Source organism: Meriones unguiculatus, chromosome 17, assembly GCF_030254825.1.
Source record: "Meriones unguiculatus strain TT.TT164.6M chromosome 17, Bangor_MerUng_6.1, whole genome shotgun sequence".
Taxonomy (NCBI): domain Eukaryota; kingdom Metazoa; phylum Chordata; class Mammalia; order Rodentia; family Muridae; genus Meriones; species Meriones unguiculatus.
Window position 1 is genome coordinate 26,356,946 of NC_083364.1, and position 22,802 is coordinate 26,379,747.

General features: G+C 42.6%; 1 protein-coding gene and 1 long non-coding RNA gene across 4 annotated transcripts in view; one reads left to right on the forward strand and one right to left on the reverse strand.

Moving 5' to 3' along the window:
* Positions 1-755: 755 nt before the first annotated feature.
* Positions 756-8,650, reverse strand: LOC132648714 (uncharacterized). The gene is made up of 3 exons (XR_009587098.1): positions 8,538-8,650; positions 7,956-8,140; positions 756-1,068 (listed from the first exon to the last, which is right to left on the reverse strand). It is a non-coding gene; the product is annotated as an uncharacterized LOC132648714 (long non-coding RNA).
* A 238-nt stretch (positions 8,651-8,888) lies between these two features.
* Positions 8,889-22,802, forward strand: part of Senp2 (SUMO specific peptidase 2) — a 41,687-nt gene continuing 27,773 nt past the window's right edge. For 2 of the 3 annotated variants that reach the window (XM_021658071.2, XM_021658072.2), the window contains exons 1-5: positions 8,889-9,125; positions 10,865-10,923; positions 14,387-14,520; positions 15,945-16,011; positions 18,055-18,145. In XM_021658071.2, coding sequence (XP_021513746.1) covers positions 9,025-9,125; positions 10,865-10,923; positions 14,387-14,520; positions 15,945-16,011; positions 18,055-18,145 — 452 coding nt within the window. In that variant the 5' untranslated portion in view covers positions 8,889-9,024. Of the gene's footprint in view, positions 9,126-10,864; positions 10,924-14,368; positions 14,521-15,944; positions 16,012-18,054; positions 18,146-22,802 lie in introns of those variants that run through there. The other variant, XM_060370096.1, reaches the window with a different exon arrangement.

A 22,802-nucleotide genomic window follows, 5' to 3' on the forward strand; every position in this document is an offset into this window, starting at 1 on the left:
GCCTCTGCAGGCACCTACATGCACACACACAAACACACGGAGACAAATGCATATAATTTTAAAATTAAAATAAATACTCAAAATAAAAATATGTGGGCTGGAGAGGTGGCTCAGTGGTTAGGAGCACTGGCTGCTCTTCCAAAGGATCTAGGTTCAGGTCACAGTGCTTACATGGAAGCTCACAACCATCTGTGACTCCAGCTCCAGAGAATCCAATTCCCTCTTCTGGCCTCTGCAGGCCCTGTATGCACAGAGTGCATAGACATGCATGCACACAAAACACCCATACACACAAAACAAAAATAAATCTAAAAACTCAGGAACAGAAAAAGAAAGTTGCTATGAACCCAGCACTTATAATGAGGTCACCCTTTGGCACAGTAAATTGAATAAGAACAAAGCCATGGGATTAAGGGAATAGTTTTTCTTGAGAACCAGAAGAATTGGTTCCTTGAAAAAAATTAATGTCCAGGGAGCCATGTATGTACTTAGAGTAAGCCAAAACCAACTAACATTCATCAAAGGGCTACTCCTGGCATCTTTTTAACAATCTAAAGGCACCAAAACCAAATATTTGCAAGACTAAAAGACCAAAGAACAGACTAGAGATTGTGTGTGTGTGTGTGTGTGTGTGTGTGTGTGTGTATGTTATAGCTCTGAGGAGAAATATACCCTGACAGTTGAGAGCCAAGGAATACCCAAAGTCAGTCATGGCGCACAACAAACCTCACACAAGAGATTTATTTATTGGGAGAGAAGAAGCCAGGAGGGTGGCTGCCTCTGCTCAGGTGAGAAGCAGCAGAGAACTGAGCAGAGGGCATATATTACATGTATTATAAATTAATATATATTATAAATATATATAATTTGAGGAGAGAAGGGTTAGAGGAGGGTTGCTTTCCAGGGTGGAGATTTGCAGGGTGCGAACTGATAGGATTTCAAGTCCCAAACTGGGTCTTTTTATTCTGTAGGGTCAGGGCTAGGTCCAGCCCTTAGAGCAATTAGTGTTCTGTGGGTAGAATCTTGTGGTTGACAGTCCTCAGAGGCAGGAGTGTCCTTCACTGTTCTCTAGAGGGGAGGGGAAGGTAGGGATTAAGAAGGCCTTTTTAAAAAATAAAAAGATACTTTTTAAAAAGTATTAGTTCAAAAAAAAAGTATCAGTTCAAATTCCCTTTCTAAAAATGTTTCTAATAGTTTACAAACTAGCAGATTTCCACAGGGTTTCTTCATGTAGACTAACCATCCCCTACCCTCTCCTCTTTCAATCTACTAACAGTATTTAAACCTTTAACACCTGGACACACGATGTCCACAATCATCAGATCTCTTGAGATTCTCAACCATAAGCTTGAACGTCGGGAAAAATAATGGGTCTCCAGTGACTGGGCTGGAAATCAGCCTGAAGAGGAAGAAGACGAGGAGGATGATCCTGATGGCAAGAAGTGAGCCATCAAGTGTCTCAGAAGCAGACGAGAGGAGGGGGACCTCGTGAGCAGCAGCAGACCCAGGGAAGACAATGTCACCCCAGAAGAAGCATTCATGTGGAGAGCGCCAGCAACCTGAACATTGAAGAAGGCGCCACTAAAGTTGGGCAAGCTCAATGTCAAATCACCGCGGAGCTAACCATGCCCATGCAAGAAAGGGAGAAGACAACTGACACCATCATCACTGTGCTTGCAGACCTCTCTGAGGTGATGGAAGTGGTTATCTTCGAGCTGAGGGTGATCAGCAAACGACAGGAGAGATCTGCATGGTCCCACCTAGCATCTGAGGCCACAGCAGGCATCAAACTGTTGACAACATAGGTTCCGGAAAGAAGGCTGGTCCCTCAAAGGCCTCTGAGATCAAGATTGAAGGGAATGCTTCAGCAAAGTAGGGAGAAATCCAAGTGACAAACACCTGCCCGGCAGTAAGGCTGTGGTTTACTGTGTCAATCATAGTTAGTTTTATAGTACTAGTTTACCACAATTAAAGAAAAAACAAAAACAAAAAATCCTTTAACCCCTGGTGTATTCCTTCTCTTTTTTCATGTTAGCTGTGTTCTGTCCCCCTCACTGAAATATTTTCCAGGTTGGAAAATCCTAGGTTGCATTTGGTTAAGCCGGCTGCTCACGGTTCATTTACAGAACTTCATGGCAGCTCACAGGGACTGCGCTAGGGGGTGGGAATTCTGGGAAGGGAAAAGTACACGATCTCATTGAAGGTATAATTAGTTCTTTCTTCCTTTTAGCACGGCTTAAAGTGGCTCTGCCTTCTTGAGGAGGTGGTCCCTTAGCCAGATGATTAACTTACCCAATTAGATTAACTCTTTTATGTTTGAAGTTGTTGCAATCAAAGGTTTCCATTCAGACTAGAGAAAGGTGAGGGGCTCTTTGAGTCTACAGGTTGCTGGGACACTTCCCCCGGGGTAGAGGCACCCCTGACATCATTTAGAAACTAGACCAGGGATCAGAACCCCAAACACTTGGAATTTCTGGCCTCCAGCCAAGAAAGAATGGAACATTTTCAGCCTCAGGACACTAAATGGGGCCCCATCCTTAAACCACACTGTCTAATTTCTATCTCCTGTCCTTATCATTCCCCACGTTGAAGTGGTAACACCAACTGCCATTTAGAGAAGGGCAGCAGTGACTGAAACTGGGTTCTAACTGTGTGGGGTCACTGTGTGTGGGGCAGTTGGGATACCTGTCCAGGGGGCCTATCTAGGGGGGCTGGAAATTGCATCAGTAGTTGCATTTATGTAACAAGCTTGAATAAGGAAGAAAGAAACAGCTTGATTGGTGCCTGGATAGAGAGGTGGACAGGAATAAAGGTAAGAAAGGAACCCTGTGAGTACAGCAAAGATTTCATTTGGATAGGAACAGGAATGAGTTAACACAAAGCCTTAGGCAGAGAACTAGGAGAACAGAGATCTTTAAATGTCTAAGGCAAGATCTATTAGAATGACCAGATGACCTCATGAGAGCTTCCAGCCAGCCAGCCCCTTTGGCCTTCAAGGTTGGACTCAGAGAATGAAAGGCTTAAGATCTATCTGCTTTCAGACAACTTGACAGCTGTTGGAGTGACCAGAATCCAAAAGTGATGGACCTCCCAGTTGGTTTCTAGGTAGAGAGAGAAAGAAATTTAGTCATCCCTTAACCTTCAGGTTAAAACAACAGTGGGTCTGTTTCTTTTGGCTGTGGGTAGGTTCTGTGATACTGAATTGAACCAAGGTTATGATGTATACTTTTTCTTATCAGAAAGAAAGCCATTAGTCAGAAATAATTGTCTAAGTAACAACTCCTATGGATTTAAGTCTAATGTCGGGGAGTGCAGTCCCTTGATTTATTAAAAGATAGACTCTGCTAGGCATAGTGGTACACACTTATAATCCTGGCACTTGGGAGCCAGAGATAGGTGGATCTCTGTGAGTTAAGGGCTAGCCTCGTTTACATAGCGAGTTCTAACACAGCCTGAGCTATGTAGAGAGACCTTGTCTTTAAAAAAAAAAAAAAAAAAAAGGCTCTGGCTTTCCTATTGGGTGTTTAAGACCATACGGCTAGCCAAAATTACCTACCCAACACACACCTCTACCAAGGCCAGTTGAGGATCTATCTGCTCCTCTGACATGAGCTCTCAACTACGAGTCCTGCACCATCCCTGCCTTCTGACATGCTCCCTGCCATGACAGTCATGAATTCTAATCCTCTGTAACTGTAAGCCTTAGATCAGCTCAGTGGTTTTTAACCTGTGGGTCACAACTCCTTTGTGGGTTGAATGACCCTTTCACAAGGGTTGGCTAAGACCACCGGAAAACACAGATATTTACATGATGATTCATAACAGTAGCAAAATTACAATGATGAAGTAACAAGGAAATCCATTATATGGTTGGGGGGTCCCCACAACACGAGGAACTGTATTAAATGGTCACAGCATTAAGAAGGTTGACAACCACTGCTAAACCATTTCTTCTACAAGTTGTCTTGATCATGCTGTTTTCTCAACAGCAACAGCAGAGTAAGAAGTGGGCTGTTTCTGTGACAGGCCTGACCATGCAGGGTTTTGGAAGAATGTGGAAGGCCTTGGACTAGGAAAAGGTTGACTGTTATAAGAGCTGTTTAATCAGCCTCTTAGTTGTAGCTTCGAAGGCAATAGTGGTTAGAGCAAGGTAGGCTATAAAGGCCCAGCATAAGAGGCTTCAGAGGAGAGCAATATTAGCAACTTGGCTATAGCACATTTCTGTGATATTTCGGCAAAGAATGTGGCTGCTTCTTGCTCATGTCCTAGAGATTGCCTGAAGCTATATTGAAGAATATCAGATTTCTCTGTTTGGCAGAGGAGATTTCAAGACAGTCTGATATTAAACTGTTGTTTGTTAGTGATCTCTCTTTTTCAGATCTGTATTGAAAAAGACCAAGCAGAAAAAAGAAATACAAAATGTTCAGTTGGGGGAGAAAAACAAGCAAGGCTTGAGCTGGAAGAGATAAAAAGAGTAAAAACAGCAAGGATTAGAAACAGAATAAAGGGAGGGGCGCCATCATGGCGACACCAACACACCCCACTGAGCTAAGCCTCCAACTTACAAAAAGGAAAGGCCTGAGGAGTTCTCTGCTCCTGAAACAAAGAAAATTTCATGAAACAACGAAAAGCCTATGCAAGTGTAACTCAAGGCGGAGGCCAGGCTTCATCCCGGGCAGGAAGCTGAGCTTGGCAGGGTCATACAGGTGGGAGTAGAAGGGTTATAGAACCTTCCTCTGCAGCTGAGAGTCACTGAGGTCAGACATGTGACAAGGGAGTGCCTACTTTGAGGCCCTGAGGTCATTGTGTGAAGCTATGAAAGTGACACCTGGATTATACTGGAGACCCCAAGATGGTAGAGGTTCCAGAGCTGAGGTATGTCTCCCAAGAAAAGCTGCAGAGAGCCAGTGGAACCACCCCAAGCAAGAGAAACGTGTTGCAGTCAGCAAAGCTGGAAGGAGACAGCTGAGCAGTAAGAAAAGGCCTTTGACATTAGTCATGGAGTTACAGGATTTGGAGTTTACGCTGCTGGGTTTTGGTGCTGGTTTGGTCCAGTATTTCCTCACTACGACCTCTTTCCTCCGTTTGGAATAATGTCTGTCCTGTGCCATTGTATGCTGGAAGTCTGTAATGTGCTTTTTTATTTTATAGAGGGTTACAATTGAGAGATTGTCTAGTGTTTCAGAAGGGACTTTGGGCTTTTAAACATTGTTGAGACTCTGGTAGACTACGGGGACTTTTGAAGTCAGACTGAATGTATTTAGTATTATTAGGACAGGGCTAGGAGCCTGTGTGGGTCAGGCAGTGGATTGTGGTGCTTTGAATGAGACTGGCCCCCACTGGCTCGTGCATTTGAACAGTTTATCCATAGTTGGTAGAACTATTTGGGAAGAACAAGATTCCTGGAAAGAAGCTGTGACTACCAAGGCTCACTGACTGATGATAACGTTTCAAGTCCAGCGACAAATTAGTGCCCTTAATAATTATTTGTTTCCCTCTTCTATATGTGACCCAACGCGTTTGTGACCACTAGGTGGGTCCTTTCGAATATCCAAACAGACCCCTAGCTCCTACCAACTAAAACACTAAGAATGCTGTCAGACTGAAGTGAGATAGGCTCTTACTCAAAAGCAGCTTGCTAGTGTGTGGTTTATTTCAATGAGAGCTGCTCTTTAACTTTGGAAGTGCAACTCCTAATCACTCATGAGGTTCTTAGTTTGGCAACAGCAAAGACCAGACTGATGGTCCAGACATGTTATCTTCTGTGGGAGTCTTGGATACATTAAATACTTTGGAAAACTAGGGTAAATAGAGAGAAGGTAGAGATGGAAGCAAAGTCTCCCTGCATTTGGTAGCTCATCAAAAATGTAGAGAAGGAGAGATGCCTTTGCGCAAAGAGGAGACTTTTGGACTCCTAATTCTCAAAAAACCTACACCAATGCCACATTGATAGACATGTAAAGGGTTAAAAGGAATAATGGAAGACAAAGGGTTAAACTAGGTTTGGAGGAGTGGAGGGCAAGGGAGAGAAGGTACGTGTAAGGTACATGTAAGGATAAATAACATTAAAGTCCTTTTGAAAAAGCATTTGGAAACCCAGCATGACATATACTTCCTAAAATATAAACACACCCACCCACACACAACCTCAGAGTTAAAATGGAGTTGCTTTATAAAGAGGGCAACACTGTCCCTACTAGAGAAAAAGCCCAGTGTCAGAAAATGGGTTACTTCTTTTGGACTTTTTTGGCCCCACTGAGGTTCCGCAGATCCAGAAATATTACAGGCCAACAGTCTTAGTTACCCTCCAGAACCCAAGTAAGACTCCACTGCTGAAGATGCCATGTGCCTTGAGGCCCAGAGGCTTCACCCCTCTTCCCCAGCTTTCATAGTCCTAGAAGGTGCTGCACATGCCGTTGGAGGAGACCTGTAGTCACCATCAGTCCTCCCCAACCGTGCACCCAGGGAGCTGCAATAACGACCAACCCCACAGGTCATGCTTGACGGGGCAACAGTGGTGCGGACGTCATGGGAGCTAACAACTAGTTCCTGACTAGAGTCAAGTCCTCCACAAGATAAAACCCAGGCCTGACCCCATTATCAGGCCAGACAAGTCATACATAGGCCCTAGAGTGGAGAACCTAATACTATAACTCCTCCCTACTGTGAACCTACTATTAAACAGACTCCTCATGACATAATTATACACACAGATTAATGCATCTTTAAACCCTCATCAAAGAAGCTTCCGTTTACAATAGATGATGATTAGCACAGAGACCTACAACTGGCCACCCTATCCCTCAATGGCAATGCTGGTGGCACTGTCCTAAACAGGACTTTGGCCTTGGAAGTTTGGGTCCCAACAAAACTTTGTTTTCTATTCGTGGTAGAAAGAAAATTTGGTCATTTCTCTATGCTTATTATACATACTTCCTCAAACCTGGGAGGGATACTGAGCCCCCCACAAAAGACCAATTCCTCCAAACTGAACTTAAACTGCTGATTTTTGTCCCTCTTGGGTGCACATCACTGTATCTGTTGGCTCCTAGCACCCACCACATCAGACTTTAAATGTTAGGGTCCCTTTCTTCAGCTGCTTCTCCTCCATCTGCTCTAACCACTCATCTCTCCTTGTCTATTCTGACAAGTGCCACTTGGAGCTGCCTGCTCAGCCTCTCTTTTGTTGCCTCATTAGAACCTGTCTTTGTCTCTCGTGGTTCCTGGAGCCTACCACTACTACCACAAAATCATGTCAGTTTGTCACACAGCCTCCCCACAATTTTGGGTGCCTCATCATGTGGAGGAGGGAGGCTCTTTCACTGATCCCGAACATCTGTATGGAGAGTCTCTCAGCTACTTGGGGAAGTTCTTCAACTGACACCAAGGCCTAGCCATTTGTATCAAGACAGGGAGGCTTAAATGAAATCCAAGTCAAAGTCAGAGGTAGAGAAAGCAGGTAAGCAGTCAACGAGTTTAGTGAGGGACCACAGTTAGAGACAGGGTCAAACTCCAGGGGCAAGTTCAGAGACAGAGTAAGGAAGAAAGAAGATGCCCCCCAGAAGCAGAATCAAGAGAGGCCTGGGAGGGGAAGAGAGTAGCAAACACTGAATTGAGAATGTACATTGTGTGAAATTCTCAACTAGTAAAATTTGTTTTTGTTTTATTTTGTTTTGTTTTAAGTTTTGGTTGTTTCCTTCTATCAATACATTACATAGACTAAAAATATCAAGTCTTGAGAGGGAAGACTTTCAAACTTTCAGTAGCAACCTGGTGTTGACCATACTTTGGAAAACTGAAGGGCCTAAGTCCACCCCTAGAACTGGCATTGCCAGCCACCTCTCAGGCCAGGGTGCTGATGGCCTCATGTAGGAGGCTTGCAGCGGCAACCTGGGACACTGTGTTGAAAGGAGGAAGTACATGGGTTGGACTCAAGCAAACCCGTTTGGCCTTACCTGAAACACGGGCAAGGGCAGTCAAGGACCGGTGTGCAGGGTATAAAAACTCTTTGCATGTTCAGAATTGTTTAGAGGAGGGTCGATTTTCAACCACCAACCAATGCTGGACTTATTCATGGTTGATAACTGACGGCGGGACCTCTACATTCACCTAGAGGATAATGAGAATAGCTACTCGACACCTGAGGGGAGGAGACAAGCTGATCAGAAGGCCGCAGGTATCATCAATGCTTGCTTCTCTGAAGCTTTCCTAAGGAGTCGAGTCCTTCTGCCCTACCCACTCCCAGCACGTATTTAGCTCCATTTCACCCTTGTCCATCACAGCAGCGAATGATCTTGTATTCTGATTTAGAATTATCATGAAAATATCTCTCCCAGTACGCTTCGCCTTAAGAGTGCAGAATAACCCTAGTGGATAGCCTCATTATCTTTAATTGCTATATACCTTTGGTTTTTTATGAAACGCCTAAGACTCCCAATTGCATGCGGTTGCCGTGAACGTGACGGCAACCCGTGTAAGGTACGAGCCCCGTGTAGATGCAAAATAAAGAGCAAAACGCTAAACACTCATTGACTAACCTGACCTATTTTCACCTTGCGCATTCTTTTACAGAGTCCCCACTGTTTGGTGGATCCCTTAGTTCTCACAGCCCAGCAGCGGTACACGTGGGCCGGGCGTGTGGGCCTTGTCCCGAGACTGACTCCTGACTGGCTCTGCCAAAGAGCAAGCCCCACCCTCCAGCCTGCCAATCAGATCCACGCAAGAGCCCGCACGGCCCGTCCGGCTTCCTGTTGCTAGGCTTGCGAGCGTCAAGGGGCGGGCTGCGCGTGCGCAGACCACGGAGGCCGCTCTCCCGTTGGGCGGACGAGGGTGACGTCAGCGGCGCCGAGCGGGCCCGCCCACAGCCCGGGGAACGTTAAATCTGTGGGCCCGCTGATGGCGTCACCAGTCCGCGCCTGAGCCTGGCGACGGCCGAAGCAGCGAAGGCGGCAGCGGCGGCGGCGGCGACAGCTCTGGGGTTCGCGTCTCGGGGTGTGTCGGCCGCCGCTGCTGCTCAGGCCTGGAATGTACAGATGGCTGGCTAAGGTTCTCGGCACCATTCTCCGCCTGTGCGAGCGGCCCGCGCCCGGGGCCCGCGCCCTGCTCAAGAGGCGGCGCTCGAGCAGGTGAGGCGGCCGCGCGCCGGTCCCCTCCCCCGCGCTGGCGTTGGGCGCAGTCGGCCTGCAGGAACCGGCGGCTCCGGGACCGCGGAGGCCTGGGACGAGTCCGCGCCCCCAGGGTGGGAGCGGAAGGGGAATGGGAGGCCAGCGTTGTGCCGCTGGCCGGATACAGCTCCTGTCGCCCGGTGTCATCGCGGGCGGGCAGCGCAGGGACGAGCCAGTAGGAGTTTGCCTATAGTCGTTTGACTGCCAATCCTGTTCACTTCGTACCGAGGAACAGCAGTCGACTTGTTACAGCAGCCGTCGGGGTGTGGGTGTGTGTATGTAGGGCTAGATGGGAAGAGAATGGTCCTGTTCCTTAGCATCCGCGTAAGAGGCTGAAAGAAAGTAGGTACCGCGCTCTCCTAAGACTGGGTTAAAATCAGAGGGAGATAACAAATGTTACTACCTAGCACCTGCTCCTTTCCTTATACAGTGACTTCCCCTTTAAGGATTCATCCAGAAAACAAAATACTGTGCAAGTTCTGTACTCCCCAAAAGTATCTCCCCTGCCTCCCTCCCTCTCTTTACCTTTCCTTTCCTTTCCTTTCCTACGTCTGCCTCACTTAATTATTATGACAATTTGCGTTTTCGGGTTAAGAGAAGTGGACGCAAGATTCCTTTCGGGGAAGTAGAACAAAATGATGCACAGCTGATTTTAGGAATGTAGGTCACTGATGAAATTGGTTGTTAGCTAAGCCATAGCACATATTCCGGAGATATATAGCATCTGCAGCTCCATGGGTTGCAGATTAGAATCATTTACGATATCACAAAGTCCCCAAAGCGACTCATACTATATACTGCGTAAAGACAGTGTTTTGTTTGTTTGTTTTTTTTCTCTCCCAGTGTTTTATGCCAGGTCTAGTGCGCTGCCTATTTATTGAATGGGAACTTTTAATCTCCTCACACTTACTCTCATTCATAGTCCCTCAGAGTCATTCACTGTCCAGTCCCTCTCCCCTTTGTGTGTGTGCCCAGGCCAGCCTTGAATCCTAGCTGCCTAACCCCTGCTTTTTACTGCACTTGGGGACTCACATCTTATAAAACAACTCATTTTAGGGTATGTCTTAGTGGTAGACATCATGCCTGTCCTGCTTTCAATTCCCAGCGCTGGGATAGGGGTTGAGGGGGTAAGTTAAGCGTTCTCCCCCAACCCCCAGCAAATACCGTATCACTTAAGGCTGCTTACATTGTCACTTGAATTCAAAACAAAACAAAAAACTGTAATCCCAGCACTGGGGAGGCAGAGACAGACAGATCTCTGTGAGTTCAAGGCCAGCTTGGTCTACAAAGTGAGACCAGGACTGCCAAGTATACACAGAGAAACCCCGTTTTGAAAAACTAAACAAACAAACAAACAAACAAAAAAAAACAATAAAGTACTGTCTTTGGGGTCATTGTTTCAAAAACAAACGATGTGTTGGTTTAATTTGACCAGATTACACCAGTCTGTGGTAGGGAGTGTTGGGTCTTTCTTAAGATTTAGAAATAGCATTCTGTTTTACACATTTCATCTCACGACTAGTAGATTGGAAGAAGGCATGTTGTATGAAGTTTTTGTTTTGGTGCTAGGGGTTGACCCAGTGACTTTTTTCATGCTAAACATGCTGTACAACTGAGTCACACCTCCAGTTCTGGGTAAGTGTTTATAGAAATGTGTGTATTACATATATACATACATACTTGTTTTTCTTTCTTTACAGCACTCTGTTTTCTACCACAGTGGACACCGATGAAATCCCAGCTAAAAGACCAAGATTAGGTACCACATTTTTAATACATTTCTTTTAGTAGAGAAACTATATGCATGGAACAAAATTCAAAAGGTAAAAAGTGCAGACATGAGAAGTTGCCTCCTTCCTGACACCATTGTCTTACCTAAAGGCGACTGCAGGGTCTTCAAAGATGTGTGGAGTGTATGGAAAGTACTTAAGTTTTCTGTAATAAAAGGTAATTTTTCTTTTATGTTGAGGAAGAAACCAGTTCAAATTGACTGATCAGACTTATCTGACTGGGTGAACTTACCACAGACCTACTTTCTTGCATCTGACTGGTAGATGAGAATAAAAGTAGATTAAAGGGCAAGGCACAGGAGAATACTGTAGAATATCCCGTGTTCAACAATGACCACGAATTTGGGTCTGTTCCAGATGTGATGGGACAGACTGTGTATCTGTCCCAAGTATCACTGTGGGACTTGTTGATAATTCATTTCAATCCAATAAATACCTATTGAGTATATCTTGAAAGGGAAAAAAATAAATAGTAGGCTTCTCTACAATCATTCTTTTAGCTATCTAAGAAAAAAGTGAGCTATTATCTTTACTTGAACACAGTAAAATACATAAGGCACCATAACCAAAACAAAACAACTGGTGGTGCCCAGGGCCTGGTTAACACAGCCTGTGATCTTAGCTACCAAGGTTCTTGAGGCAGGTGGATCAAAGCCTGCTTAGACAATCCAGTGAGACCTTGTTGCAAAGTAAAGAGGGTGGGAATATAGCCCAGTGATTGTCTAATGTACTCAATGCCCAAAGGTCAGTCTCCAGTACTGCAAAACAAAACAGAACTCTGATGGTGTTAGGAAAGTCCCTGAGCAGGCTGTGTATGGCACTCATCTACTTCTGTGCTAAGGATCACCCCACTCCATCAATTTTGTTGAGTATCAAAATTGATTTTCTTAATGCAAACAGCAGAAAGGAATCTAAGCTGAAGATGAAGCTGGGTAAAGCAAATGCCTGTGTGTCGTCCACAGTGTGCTGACCAGTAGATCTGTCTGTGGAGTACTTGAAATGTGGTTAGTTTAACTTAGAGAATTCAACGTTTTTATTTATTTCTTATGGGAGGGGGGTTGAGACAGGGATTTTCTGTGTAGCTTTGGCCTGGAGCTCTGTAGACCAGGCTGGCCTTGAACTCACAAAGATCCACCTGCCTCTGCCTCCCAAGTGCTTGAGATTAAAGGTGCATGCTGCCACCACCCAGCTTGTTTTTAAATTTTTTAATTTAATTCATTTGTGTGTGTAGCAGACCCATGATTTATAGGTGAATAAAGGTTAGGAATACAGGTTAGTCTTAACCCCGCGCCCTCCCCCGCACCCCGTTTTTGGATTGTTTGCTTACTCTGTAGACCATTCTGGCCTGAAACCCAGAGATCTGCCTCCTGAGTGCTGGGATTAAAAACCTGTCACCCACATACAGCCTAGTCTTAGCTTCTTTTAAAGAAGAGACAGGATGACCTTCCTTTAAAAGGGAGTACATGAAATAATTTAACACAGTATTAGGACATACCTGTATTTTTTCAAAAGTTATAGAAAAATAAAACATTCCAGTACTTTAGTGGCTACTATTATGTTATTAAGAGGTACTTCTTCTTAGGCCTGTGGAGTAAACAACAATCATTAATGTTCTTTTTTACTCACCTAAAAAGCATAACAGAGTTGAAACATCCTTCAGCATTATTATAGGAATATCCTGGAATTATCTCTCAATTCCTAAAATAATAAACAGTTTGCAAATGTTTGTTAGTACTTTTTTGAGACAGAGTCTCCATATGTACAGTACAGGCTGTCTTTAAGTTCACTGTGTTGCCCAGGTTGTCTCCAACTTTGGATTCACCTTTTGAAGTCGTCGAGATGCATGCTGGCTGTTGGTTTGGTTTGGTTTTTGAGACGGGGTTTCTCTGTGTATCCTTGGATGTCCTGGACTTGCTTTGTAGACCAGGCTGGCCTCAAACTCAGATCTGCCTGTCTCTGCCTCCAAGAGTACTGGGATCATAGGCGTGTGCCACCTTTTATGTCAGCATGGCTTGAGCTAAAGACATTGGAGAGGAAGGAACCTCAATTGAGAGAATGCTTCCATAAGATCTGGCTGCAAGCCTGTAGGATTTTTTTAGTGATTGATTTGGGAGGGTGCAACCCATTGGACTGGTTGTCCTAAGTTCTATAATAAAGCTAAGAATGCCACAGGGAGCAAGCCAGTAAGCAGCACTCCTCCATGGTCTGTGTATCAGCTCCTGTTCTTGCCCTGACTTCCTTCAGTGTGAACAGCGATGATGGAATGTAAGCCATATAAACCCTTTCCTCCCTAGGTTGCTTTGGTCATGGTGTTCTCACACAGTAATAGTAAGCATAATTAGAACAGGACAGGAATTACAAATGTGCACATTGTACTCAGCAAACAAGTAAATTACTTCCAAATTGGATCCTGCCTTATCTTACCACATTTTCTTAATTATCTGAGCCTTTCCCTCTTCTAGAGACTATTTCTTATTTTATCTATATTGGAACGCTGTTGCTATTTTTCTTTTTGAAACAGAAACTAGTTCTTTACAATTTCTTTAATTAGTGAATACAAAGGAAACTGTAGGCAACATAAATGTGAAGAAAGCGAGAAGGTAGTATTATAAAAAAGAAGGAAGTGGAGGAGCACTGAAATACCCCCCCACACTTGTTTACTTCTCTGTTTTGTAATCTTTGGTACCAGGAAGAAGTGAGCTTGAGATTGCCCAGTGCATCTGGTTCAATAGAGAGATAGCTTTTCCTTGTCACAGATGCTCAAGAGCTGTGTGTTCTATGCTTCACTCAGGATTTATCAGGGGCTTTGTAGATGGTTTAAGGCAATCACTGTTGTTGCCTGCCTGGGAAGGAAGGGCAAAGTAGTAAGTAAATGTGGGTGTTCTCTACAGGTTTCCAGACCCATCAATATGTGTTCATGTTTGCCCTTGTCACTCTGAAGGTTCATTTTATGTAGTCTACAGAGCTTACTCCTCAAAAGCTGCTATTTCAGATAATTTCTTGATGAATCAGTTCGTGGTTTACTAAAGTAATAGTTTAATGTTTTTGTAGTGGTTCCAGTAGTTGATTAAAACAAAATTCATGTGCTAGAATTCTTCTAACTCAGTTGGGAAATGTCTTATTATTCGTGTGTGTATGATGTACATGTGTGAATGGAGTTGTGCTGTGCCATGCTTGTGGGGGTCAGAGGACAACTTTGGATTCAGTTCTCTTCATATTTACACAGGTTCTGGGACTCACTCAGGTTGCCAGGCTTGCATAGCAAGCACTGTTACTAAGATCTCAATGGCCCAAAGACATTTTTATACATTAATTTTTATCTCAGTGTTCATAAGTAAGACTTTATTGAGAACTAAGATAGGTTCTTTTCAAAATATAGTGTTTTTCTGAAAATTTAGTGTTCTGTGTTTATAGTTTGTTGATACTTTCTAGATTGCTTCATTCACCAAGTGAAAAACAGTCTCTACAATGCTGCCAGTTTATTTGGATTCCCATTCCAGCTGACCACAAAACCCATGGTGTCTTCTGCTTGTAATGGAACACGAAATGTGTCCCCTTCTGGAGAGGTGAGTTGGACTGGGCTTCCATACTGGTCTGTTTTTCTTTTTCTTTTTCTTTTTTTTGGGGGGTGGGGGAGGGAGGGAGTTATGGGAGATGGGGCCTTGTATGTCTTTTTTTTTTTTCTTTTAAGTTTGTTTACTTGTTTGTTTTTGAGACAGGGTCTCTTTAAATAGCCCTGGCTGTTCTGGAACTCATTATGTAGACTTGAACTCATGGAGATCCACCTGCCTCTACCTACCAAGTGCTGAAATTAAAGGCATGCCTGGCATAGGTCTTGTGTATCTTAAGCATGAGTCTACTACTGTGTTATGCCTCCAGCCCTACACACTGTGATGTTTGTACTTAGTTTTTAAAATTTGAATTTTAGTAAAATAAAAATTAAATTAAAAAGTACTTTCATAGTCTTTTGTGGAAATATATATAAATTGACTTATATCCATAAATGGTCATGAATTTATTAGCTTTGATCTGAAGGTCATGAAATTAAAGATTAAAAGTTTAAATATTTAAAAAATATTTATAAAGAATATTAGGGGGCCAGCAAGATGGCTCAATGAAAAAAAGACACTTGCTGTTAAGCCTGATGAATTGAATTCAGTCCCTAGGACCCAAATTGTAGAAAGAACTGATTCCTGCAAGTTGTCCTCTGACCCACATGTGTACCAACACATACACATAAACACAGAGAGAGAGAAAAAAAGAGAGAGTTGAAAACAATCACTTTGAAAAAGTATTAGCTTACTTAGCTTGGTGGCACACACTTGTAATCCTAGTGCTCAGAAGGGTGCTGCAGGATAATCAAGTTCGATGACCTTAGAAATTCAAGACTGTTTGTGACAACTTAGTGAGACACTTGCTCAAAACACCAAAAGAAGGAAAAGTCAGGTGTAGTGGCTAACACCTATAATCCTTAGGAGGGTGAGGCAGAAGAATCATGAATTTGAGACTAGCTTGCCTACCAAGTAAGTTCCAGTACCTGAGTTACAGAGTCAAACACTGCCCTAAAAAGAAAAGAACAAAGTGGAGTGAGTGTGAGGTCAGCCTGATCTGTACAGTGAGTCTGTCTTAAAGAAGGAAATTTCTTACTTTTCTTATTTAAGTATTTGTGGGAAATCTGTAATTATCCTTTTAACATTGTTTTGTCAACTTTTTAATCTTAATGGTGTTATTTCTATGTGCTAGCTTGAAAACAATCATTTCTGGGCACAGTGGCACATGCCTGTAATCCCAGCACTCAGGGAGGCAGGCAGGTGGATCTTTGTGAATTCGAGGCCAGCCTGATCTACAAAGTGAGTCCAGGACAGCCAAGACTCAAAACCCTGTCTCAAAAAACAAAAAAGAAAGTAATCATGAGTAGAGTGAGCTTTTAGAGTAGAAGCGGTTTCAAATTGCAAGTCTGGGTGCTACAGAAGTGACTGCTTTATTTCAGGTGTTTTCGAGCTCTTCATCTTGTGAGTTGACAGGCTCTGGACCCTGCGGCAGCATGCTGAAATTGGGTGAGGTGCCAAAGTATTCTTGCTCACTGTTCTTGCACTTGTAGCTGTGTCCCCAAAGTTTTAAGCATATTTAGGGAGAACACCCATTTGGGTTAGGATCAGGATAAAGGCCTAATCTCTTTACTGTCCATAAAAACAAGTGTGAGTTTTAGCTTAAATTTCTGGTACTAGAAATGTGTTTGGTTTTAGAGTTTTTCAGATTTGGGGAATATTTGCATGGACCCCACCAGTTGGGCATCTCTGAGCTGAACTCTGAAATCTGAAACTGGAAACCTCAGCATCCGCACTAAGGATTTTACTCCAGGATGTTCAGCCTCGAGCTCTCCTGTACAATTCTTGTCTGTTTAGAATTCTTGAATCCTGTGTTTTCTATTTATATTAGCATTGTTCTTAATGTGACTTCAGATCAAGGCTCATTGATTAAGAAGCAGGAAAGGGCTGGAGAGAGGGCTAGGTATTTAAGAGTGTGTACTGCTCTTGCAGAGACCTGTGTTTGGATCCCAGCACTCACATCAGGCAGCTCACAACTGCCTATAACTGCAGTTCCAGGGGATGTGATACCTTCTGGGCTCCGTGGGTACCTGTAGTCATATGCATATGCCCACACAGAGAAACATATATACACTTTGCATAATTTAAAAATAATAAAAATAAATCTTAGAAAGATATTCCTAAGAGTTTTCTGTGGGCCATGCATTGAGGCTAAATGGCTAGCAGTAAAAGAAGACCTTGTCCTTGCTCCTTGCTCTGAGTTCATCATATATCTGCCACCTTAAGTTCCTAATTCCTACAGCTGTATAGACTTCTCTATTGCCGTTAGAGCTTGCAGTGGAATTGTAGTATATGTGCTACATGAAATGCTGTTGTGGGGAAAGCTCAGAAGAAGCCAGGGTTCTGAGAAATGGTTTTAGTGTCTGATATGTGGGTAGACTTGTAGTTTGAGAGGAGGAGGAGGAAGCTAGTGAAAGTCAGCGTTAGAGAGGTTGAGGTTCAGAAGTCAAAAGTAGAAGCTAAGAAATTATGCTTTACAGTTATACTCCTCAACATTTTTCATTAAGGTACTTCTTGTAGCAGAATTGCAAAGATGAGTAAACATGAACCCCAGTGTATTAATTCCTTGGTATTGCAGTGACCAAAATAACTGAGAGGACAGACTGGGGAGAAAGGTTTGTTTTAGCTTGTGGTTTCAGAGGGTTTATACTATGGTTTCTTGTGAGGAATATCACAGCAGTGGGACTCTGTGACAGAGGACTGTTTACTTCATTGCAGACTAGGAAGCAAAAGGAAGGGAGAATATTGTTGTTTGTTGGTTTTCTCCCTTCCTCCTCTTATTTCCAGGTCTGCAGTCCACATTCAAGATGGTCTTTGTCCCTCATTTAGTCTTCTGTAGAAACCTCACAGATACCCAAGACTTAGCTCACCAGTCTCATTAGTCAAGTTGGCAGTGAAGATTGGCCATCACAAGGCTACACCGTGTCAATTTAATAACCAGACACATCAACTTAAATCATTATACTCTGTGATCTCTGTGATTGAAAATTAGTTCCAGAGCCAAGCGTGGTGGCACACGCCTGTAATGTCAGCACTTGGGAAGGCAGAGGCAGGTGGATCTCTGAGTTCGAGGCCTGCTCTACAAAATGAGTTCAGGACAGTCAAGGCTAAACAGAGAAACCATGTTTTGAAAAAACAAAAAAGAAAATTAATTTCAAAGGACTTGAAAATGGTGATAGTTTTTTTTTTCTGAAGTCTTTTTGAAGTTTATATAAATTGAATTTGAAATACACATACTGCTTTAATATCAGTTACTTGATTACTGCTGTGGTTTTGTGGGAGTTAGAGTCTCATACATGTTAGGTAATATCACATCACAGCACCACTTTCCTAGCCCTGCCTTTGCTTTCCTTTAATTTTTTTGTAAATTCATGTTGGATTACTATGCTTTTGAAAAGAGATTTAGTTCTATCATGTAAATAAATGTTCTGTCCTAATGCAGGCTGTTCACAATGGTATTTTTTCCCTTTCATTGCAAATATGTTCTTAAAGGTAATAAATCGCCTAATGGAATAAGTGACTATCCAAAGATAAGAGTGACAGTGACCCGAGATCAGCCACGTAGAGTCCTGCCTTCTTTTGGGTAAGTGTTGAATTCTACTTTTCTGTAAGTAGAACTGACTGTTGCTAGGCATTTTCACTTTGTTCTGTTACATAGTATTAACAGGTGCTCTGAGGGTAATAGCTGAATATCATATGACTGGTTAGACTTGAATGTTTCTTTTCCAACTATATTGTGTGTCCATAGTATGATTTGGTTTTGAAAACCATGTTAAGATTTTTTATTTTTAATAATTCTGTGTGTGTGAGTATTTCATATAAATGGGCGTCTGTGTACCACTTTCATAGCTGGTCCCTGAGGAGGCAGAAGAGTGTATTGGACACCCACCCCTGGTCCTCCGGAAGAGCAGCCAGTGCTCTTCATCACTGAGCCATCTCTACAGCCCTGTTATATTAATTCTTTTCAATAACGTTTTTATTTGTTTTTGATATTTTCACACAACGTATTTTATGTGAAAAGCTCAACTCCTTCCAGATCCTCTCCCACCTACCTGCCCATCCAACTTCATGCATTTCTCCCTATCAAGTCCAATTTGTGTTGCTAGCTACTCCTGAGTTTGGGACCTGCCCCGGAATATAATAGATATACCTGATGTTACTCCATGAACGAAAACTGACTTTCCCTCTTCTAGAAGCAGTCAATGCCAACAGCTCCTCAGCTAGGGATAGGGTTTGTACCCACTGACATGCTAGGATGTGGTCTGGCTTTAGCTTACACAGCTTTTGAGGCTTGAGGGGAGAGGTATGATACAGACAATCCATTTAGGGCTGATGATTCTAAAGTCACTTATTCTCTGTACACTGGCCTGATGTGGGTTTCTGAGTTAATAGCCGTCACCACAAGAGGTTTGTCTGATGAGGATTAAGGGATGCACTGGTCTGTGTGTCATTAAGAGACATTTTTATTGCTGTGTCCATTTAGCAAAATAATAGTAGTAGATTTTTCTCCTAGAGCTCAATGACCTATCTAGTCACATGGTCTTGGTCTTACTGACGGTGTCAGATATGGGTTCCATTTCATGGAGCGGGCTTAAATCCAATCTGAATTGGTTGGTTACTCCCATAAAATTTGTGCCACTATTGTAGCTTGCTGGGTTCATAGCTGGAGGAGTTTGATGATAACTTCTTTCTTTGGTGGTGTGCACAGTTCCTTCTAGCACTATGAAAGCTAGACAATATGGTTTAAGTTTTCAGTTGAGTATCAGCTAGATTTCTCTGTTATGTGACTCATGTATGTGGTGTTTTCAGGAATAGGGTCTTACTGTCAAGTTTTGGAGGGTAACCAAGAACATTAGCAATAGCCTGTAATGTTTAGGGGTTGGTCTATAGGATTCTGTTAGTCAACAACTCAAGAGGTAGCCCATTCCTGGTACCGGGGATTTTTTTTTTTTTAATTTTATGTGCATTAGTGTGAAAGTGTCCAATCCCTTGGAAATGGAGTTACAGACAGCTATGAGCTGCCATGTGGGTACTGGGAATTGAACCCGGGTCCTTTGGAAGGACAGGCAGTGCTCTTAACCACTGAGCCATCTCTCCAGCCCCAGTACTGGGGATTTTATTAGGTACTGTGGCATCCAGTTAGGGAATACACTTTTTTTCTCAGCAGCTATTGAATTTTCTCCAAAACTGGCCACATATTAGGATACAAAAACAAGTCTCAGTATAAATGTAGGAAGATTGAAATAACATCCTGCATCCTCTCTGACCACAAAGGAAAAAAGCTAGATATTAACAACAGTAGAAACAGCAGTAAGAACCCAGACTCATGGAAACTGCACAGCATACTACTGAGTGACAGTTAGGTTAAGGGAGAAATCAAAAGGGAAATGAAAATCAGCCTAGAATAAGTGAAAATGAAAACACAGTGTCTGTGTTTACTTCATGTGTATGGATATTTTGCCCATGGAGTCCAGAAGAGGATATATTAGAACCCCTGGAATTATAGATAGTTATTAGATGCTTTGTGGGCACAAGTGTTCTTACTCACTGAGCAATCTCACCAGCCTCCGTGAAAACCATTTTTTAATAGAATTGGTGCTCACTTTTTTTAGACTGTGTGTGTATATATAGAAAATTACAGAAAATTTGTAAATATGGATAAATTTTATGCACTGAACATACATGTCTATAAAAATTATTTTCCAATAATTTCTTTCCTCTTTTTTGGTTTTGTTTTTGTTTGTTTATGAGACAGTGTTTCTCTGTGTACTGTACTCACTTTGTAGACCAGGCTGACCTCAAACTCACAGAGATCCACCTACTCTACCTCTCAGAGTACAGGGATTATAGGCATGCACTATTGCACCCTGGTGCCCTGCCCTCTTGTTTTATTTTATTTTTTTAATACATTTAGTGTGTGTGTGTGTCTGTGTAAATTTAAGGACAGTTTATAAGGTTCTCTCTTTTGTATCATGTAGGCTCCAGGGATCTAATTCAGTTCATCAAACATGGCATCAGCATCTATACCTACTGAGCTATCTTGTCAGGTGTCCTCTTTGTTTACTTACACTTTCTAGAATTCCTGTTGCTTGGATATCTAACTTCATAGTCTCTTCTTTTGTCTTGTTCCTTTTAAAATCATGTTTTGTCAGGTGTGGTGATGGAGATCTTTAATCCCATACTGGGAGGCAGGGCAGGCAGATCTTTGAGTATAAAGAAACCCTGATTCAAAAAACAAAAACAAACAACCCCCCAACAAAGTTTATTGATTTTTGTTGTTATTGTTTGTAGGGTTTTCTTATTGTTTTGTTTTAGATAGGTTCTCAACCACATTGTACATGCCAGACTGGAATTTATTGGGTAACTTAGGTTCTCCTGTACTTACTGTGTTAATCCAAAGTGGCTTTGAGCTCTCAAGTTTTCTCTTATAGCTGCTTTATTTTTTTTAAAGCTCTCTCATGTTTTTTAAATTCTAAGAGTCCTCTCCACTCTGCATGAATTTTTCTCTAAGTATCTTGTTCCATTTATAAATGTACAGTTCATATCTCAAAAGCTGTTTATTATTTTTAAGTTTCTTTGACCCTGCTTTCTTTGTCACCCTCCAACACCCAGTGCTTTACTTGAGCCTGCCCATTGCCTTGGTTTTTTTTAGTCTTATCTTTCAAGTTAGATTCTTTATTGAAAATTCTGGGCCTAGAGAGATAGTTAAATCAATAAAGTGCTTGCTGTATGGAATAAATTTGGCTTAGCACTCATATAAAAGCTATCCCACAGCTACACGCATCTGTAACCCCAAGCGCTGGCAGAGAAACAGGCAAATGCCTGAGCTTATTGGTCAACCAGTGTAGCTGAATTGATGAACTTCCAGGTTCAGTGAGGCCTTGCCTCAAAAAATCAGGTGTACAACAGCTGAATTAGGTGCCCCGTGTTGGTCTCTTGCTCTCACATGTACAAGTACATACATGCAAATGTGAACACATACAGACACAAACCTAGGGATCCATGCCTAACTACTTATAATTAAAAATGAAAGCTGGGTGGCTGGAAGAGTTGATTCATGGGTGGAGAGCACTTGTTACTCTTGTAGAGGACCCACCCATGTTCTCTTCCCTACACTCCCATGTGTTCTAAGGTTCTGATGCCCTCCTCTGGCCTCCCTGGGTACTTCATGCACACAGTGTACAGCCATACATACAGACAAAACAAAACTTAAACATAAAACAATAAATCTTTAAAACGTTTTAAAATGAAAGCCAGATGGTAGCACACACCTTTAATTCCCGTACTGGGGAGGCAGAGGTAGGCAGTGTTAAGTTTGAGGACAACCTGGTCTACATAGCCCGTCCCAGCCCAGCCAGGGCTACAGAGGGAGACCCTGTCACAAAGGAAAAGAGGAGGTTGGGGTGGGGAGAGGCAGACCAACTAACTAGAAACTGGGTGCCTCTGAATTTGGATGAAAGATAAACTGTAGAGCTAAAAGGGAAAACAAACTGACACGAGTGTCTTGTATCAGAGCATGAAGGAGAGTCCAAAAACTGGTGAAGTACCAGCCTGATGTGGGAAAAAACTTGAAGGTATTTTGTGGCCAAATAGGGGGCAATTTAAACTCCAAAGTGAATAAAGCTCAGAACACAAATTCCAATGGATGGATATATATTGTGGAAAGGAAGATCTCTATAGCAAAGTGTTGTGTGTGAGTGCAGAAGGTATGAGAAGATTGATTTCCATGTTGTGGCTGTCACAGCAATGACTGTATGGATGAGGCTTGGTTGAGCTAAAGTGGGGGTTTTATAAGGCCAAGAATATTTATATTAACATATAATATCTCCCCTAAATTTCTTACTAATTATAAAGGGAGGAAAGTAACTTGTTACAGAGAAATCTGCCTGATACTACCTTAATAAAAAGATAATTGTCAGTGGTGGCACAAAATGACATCATAGCCTCCAAGTATATTGCACTGAGATGGGCATCATCATAGTTCTTGCAGAAACTGAGTATTTAAACTTACCTGTGAAAGTATAGTTTATTCTGAAATTCAATGCATTCTACAAAACCAAAGGATGAAAGCATACCAGAGGTGTGCAGCAGCAAGAGGCAGTGTGAAATCTGTTGGCATAATGTTTCTGTGGACTGTGAACAGTTTGCCCTTGTTCATTCAAATGCTGATTTTTCTACCCTGCTACTGGTTTCAAGCTACATGACATTGTAATGTTTATTCTAAGTATCTCCTTTCTCAA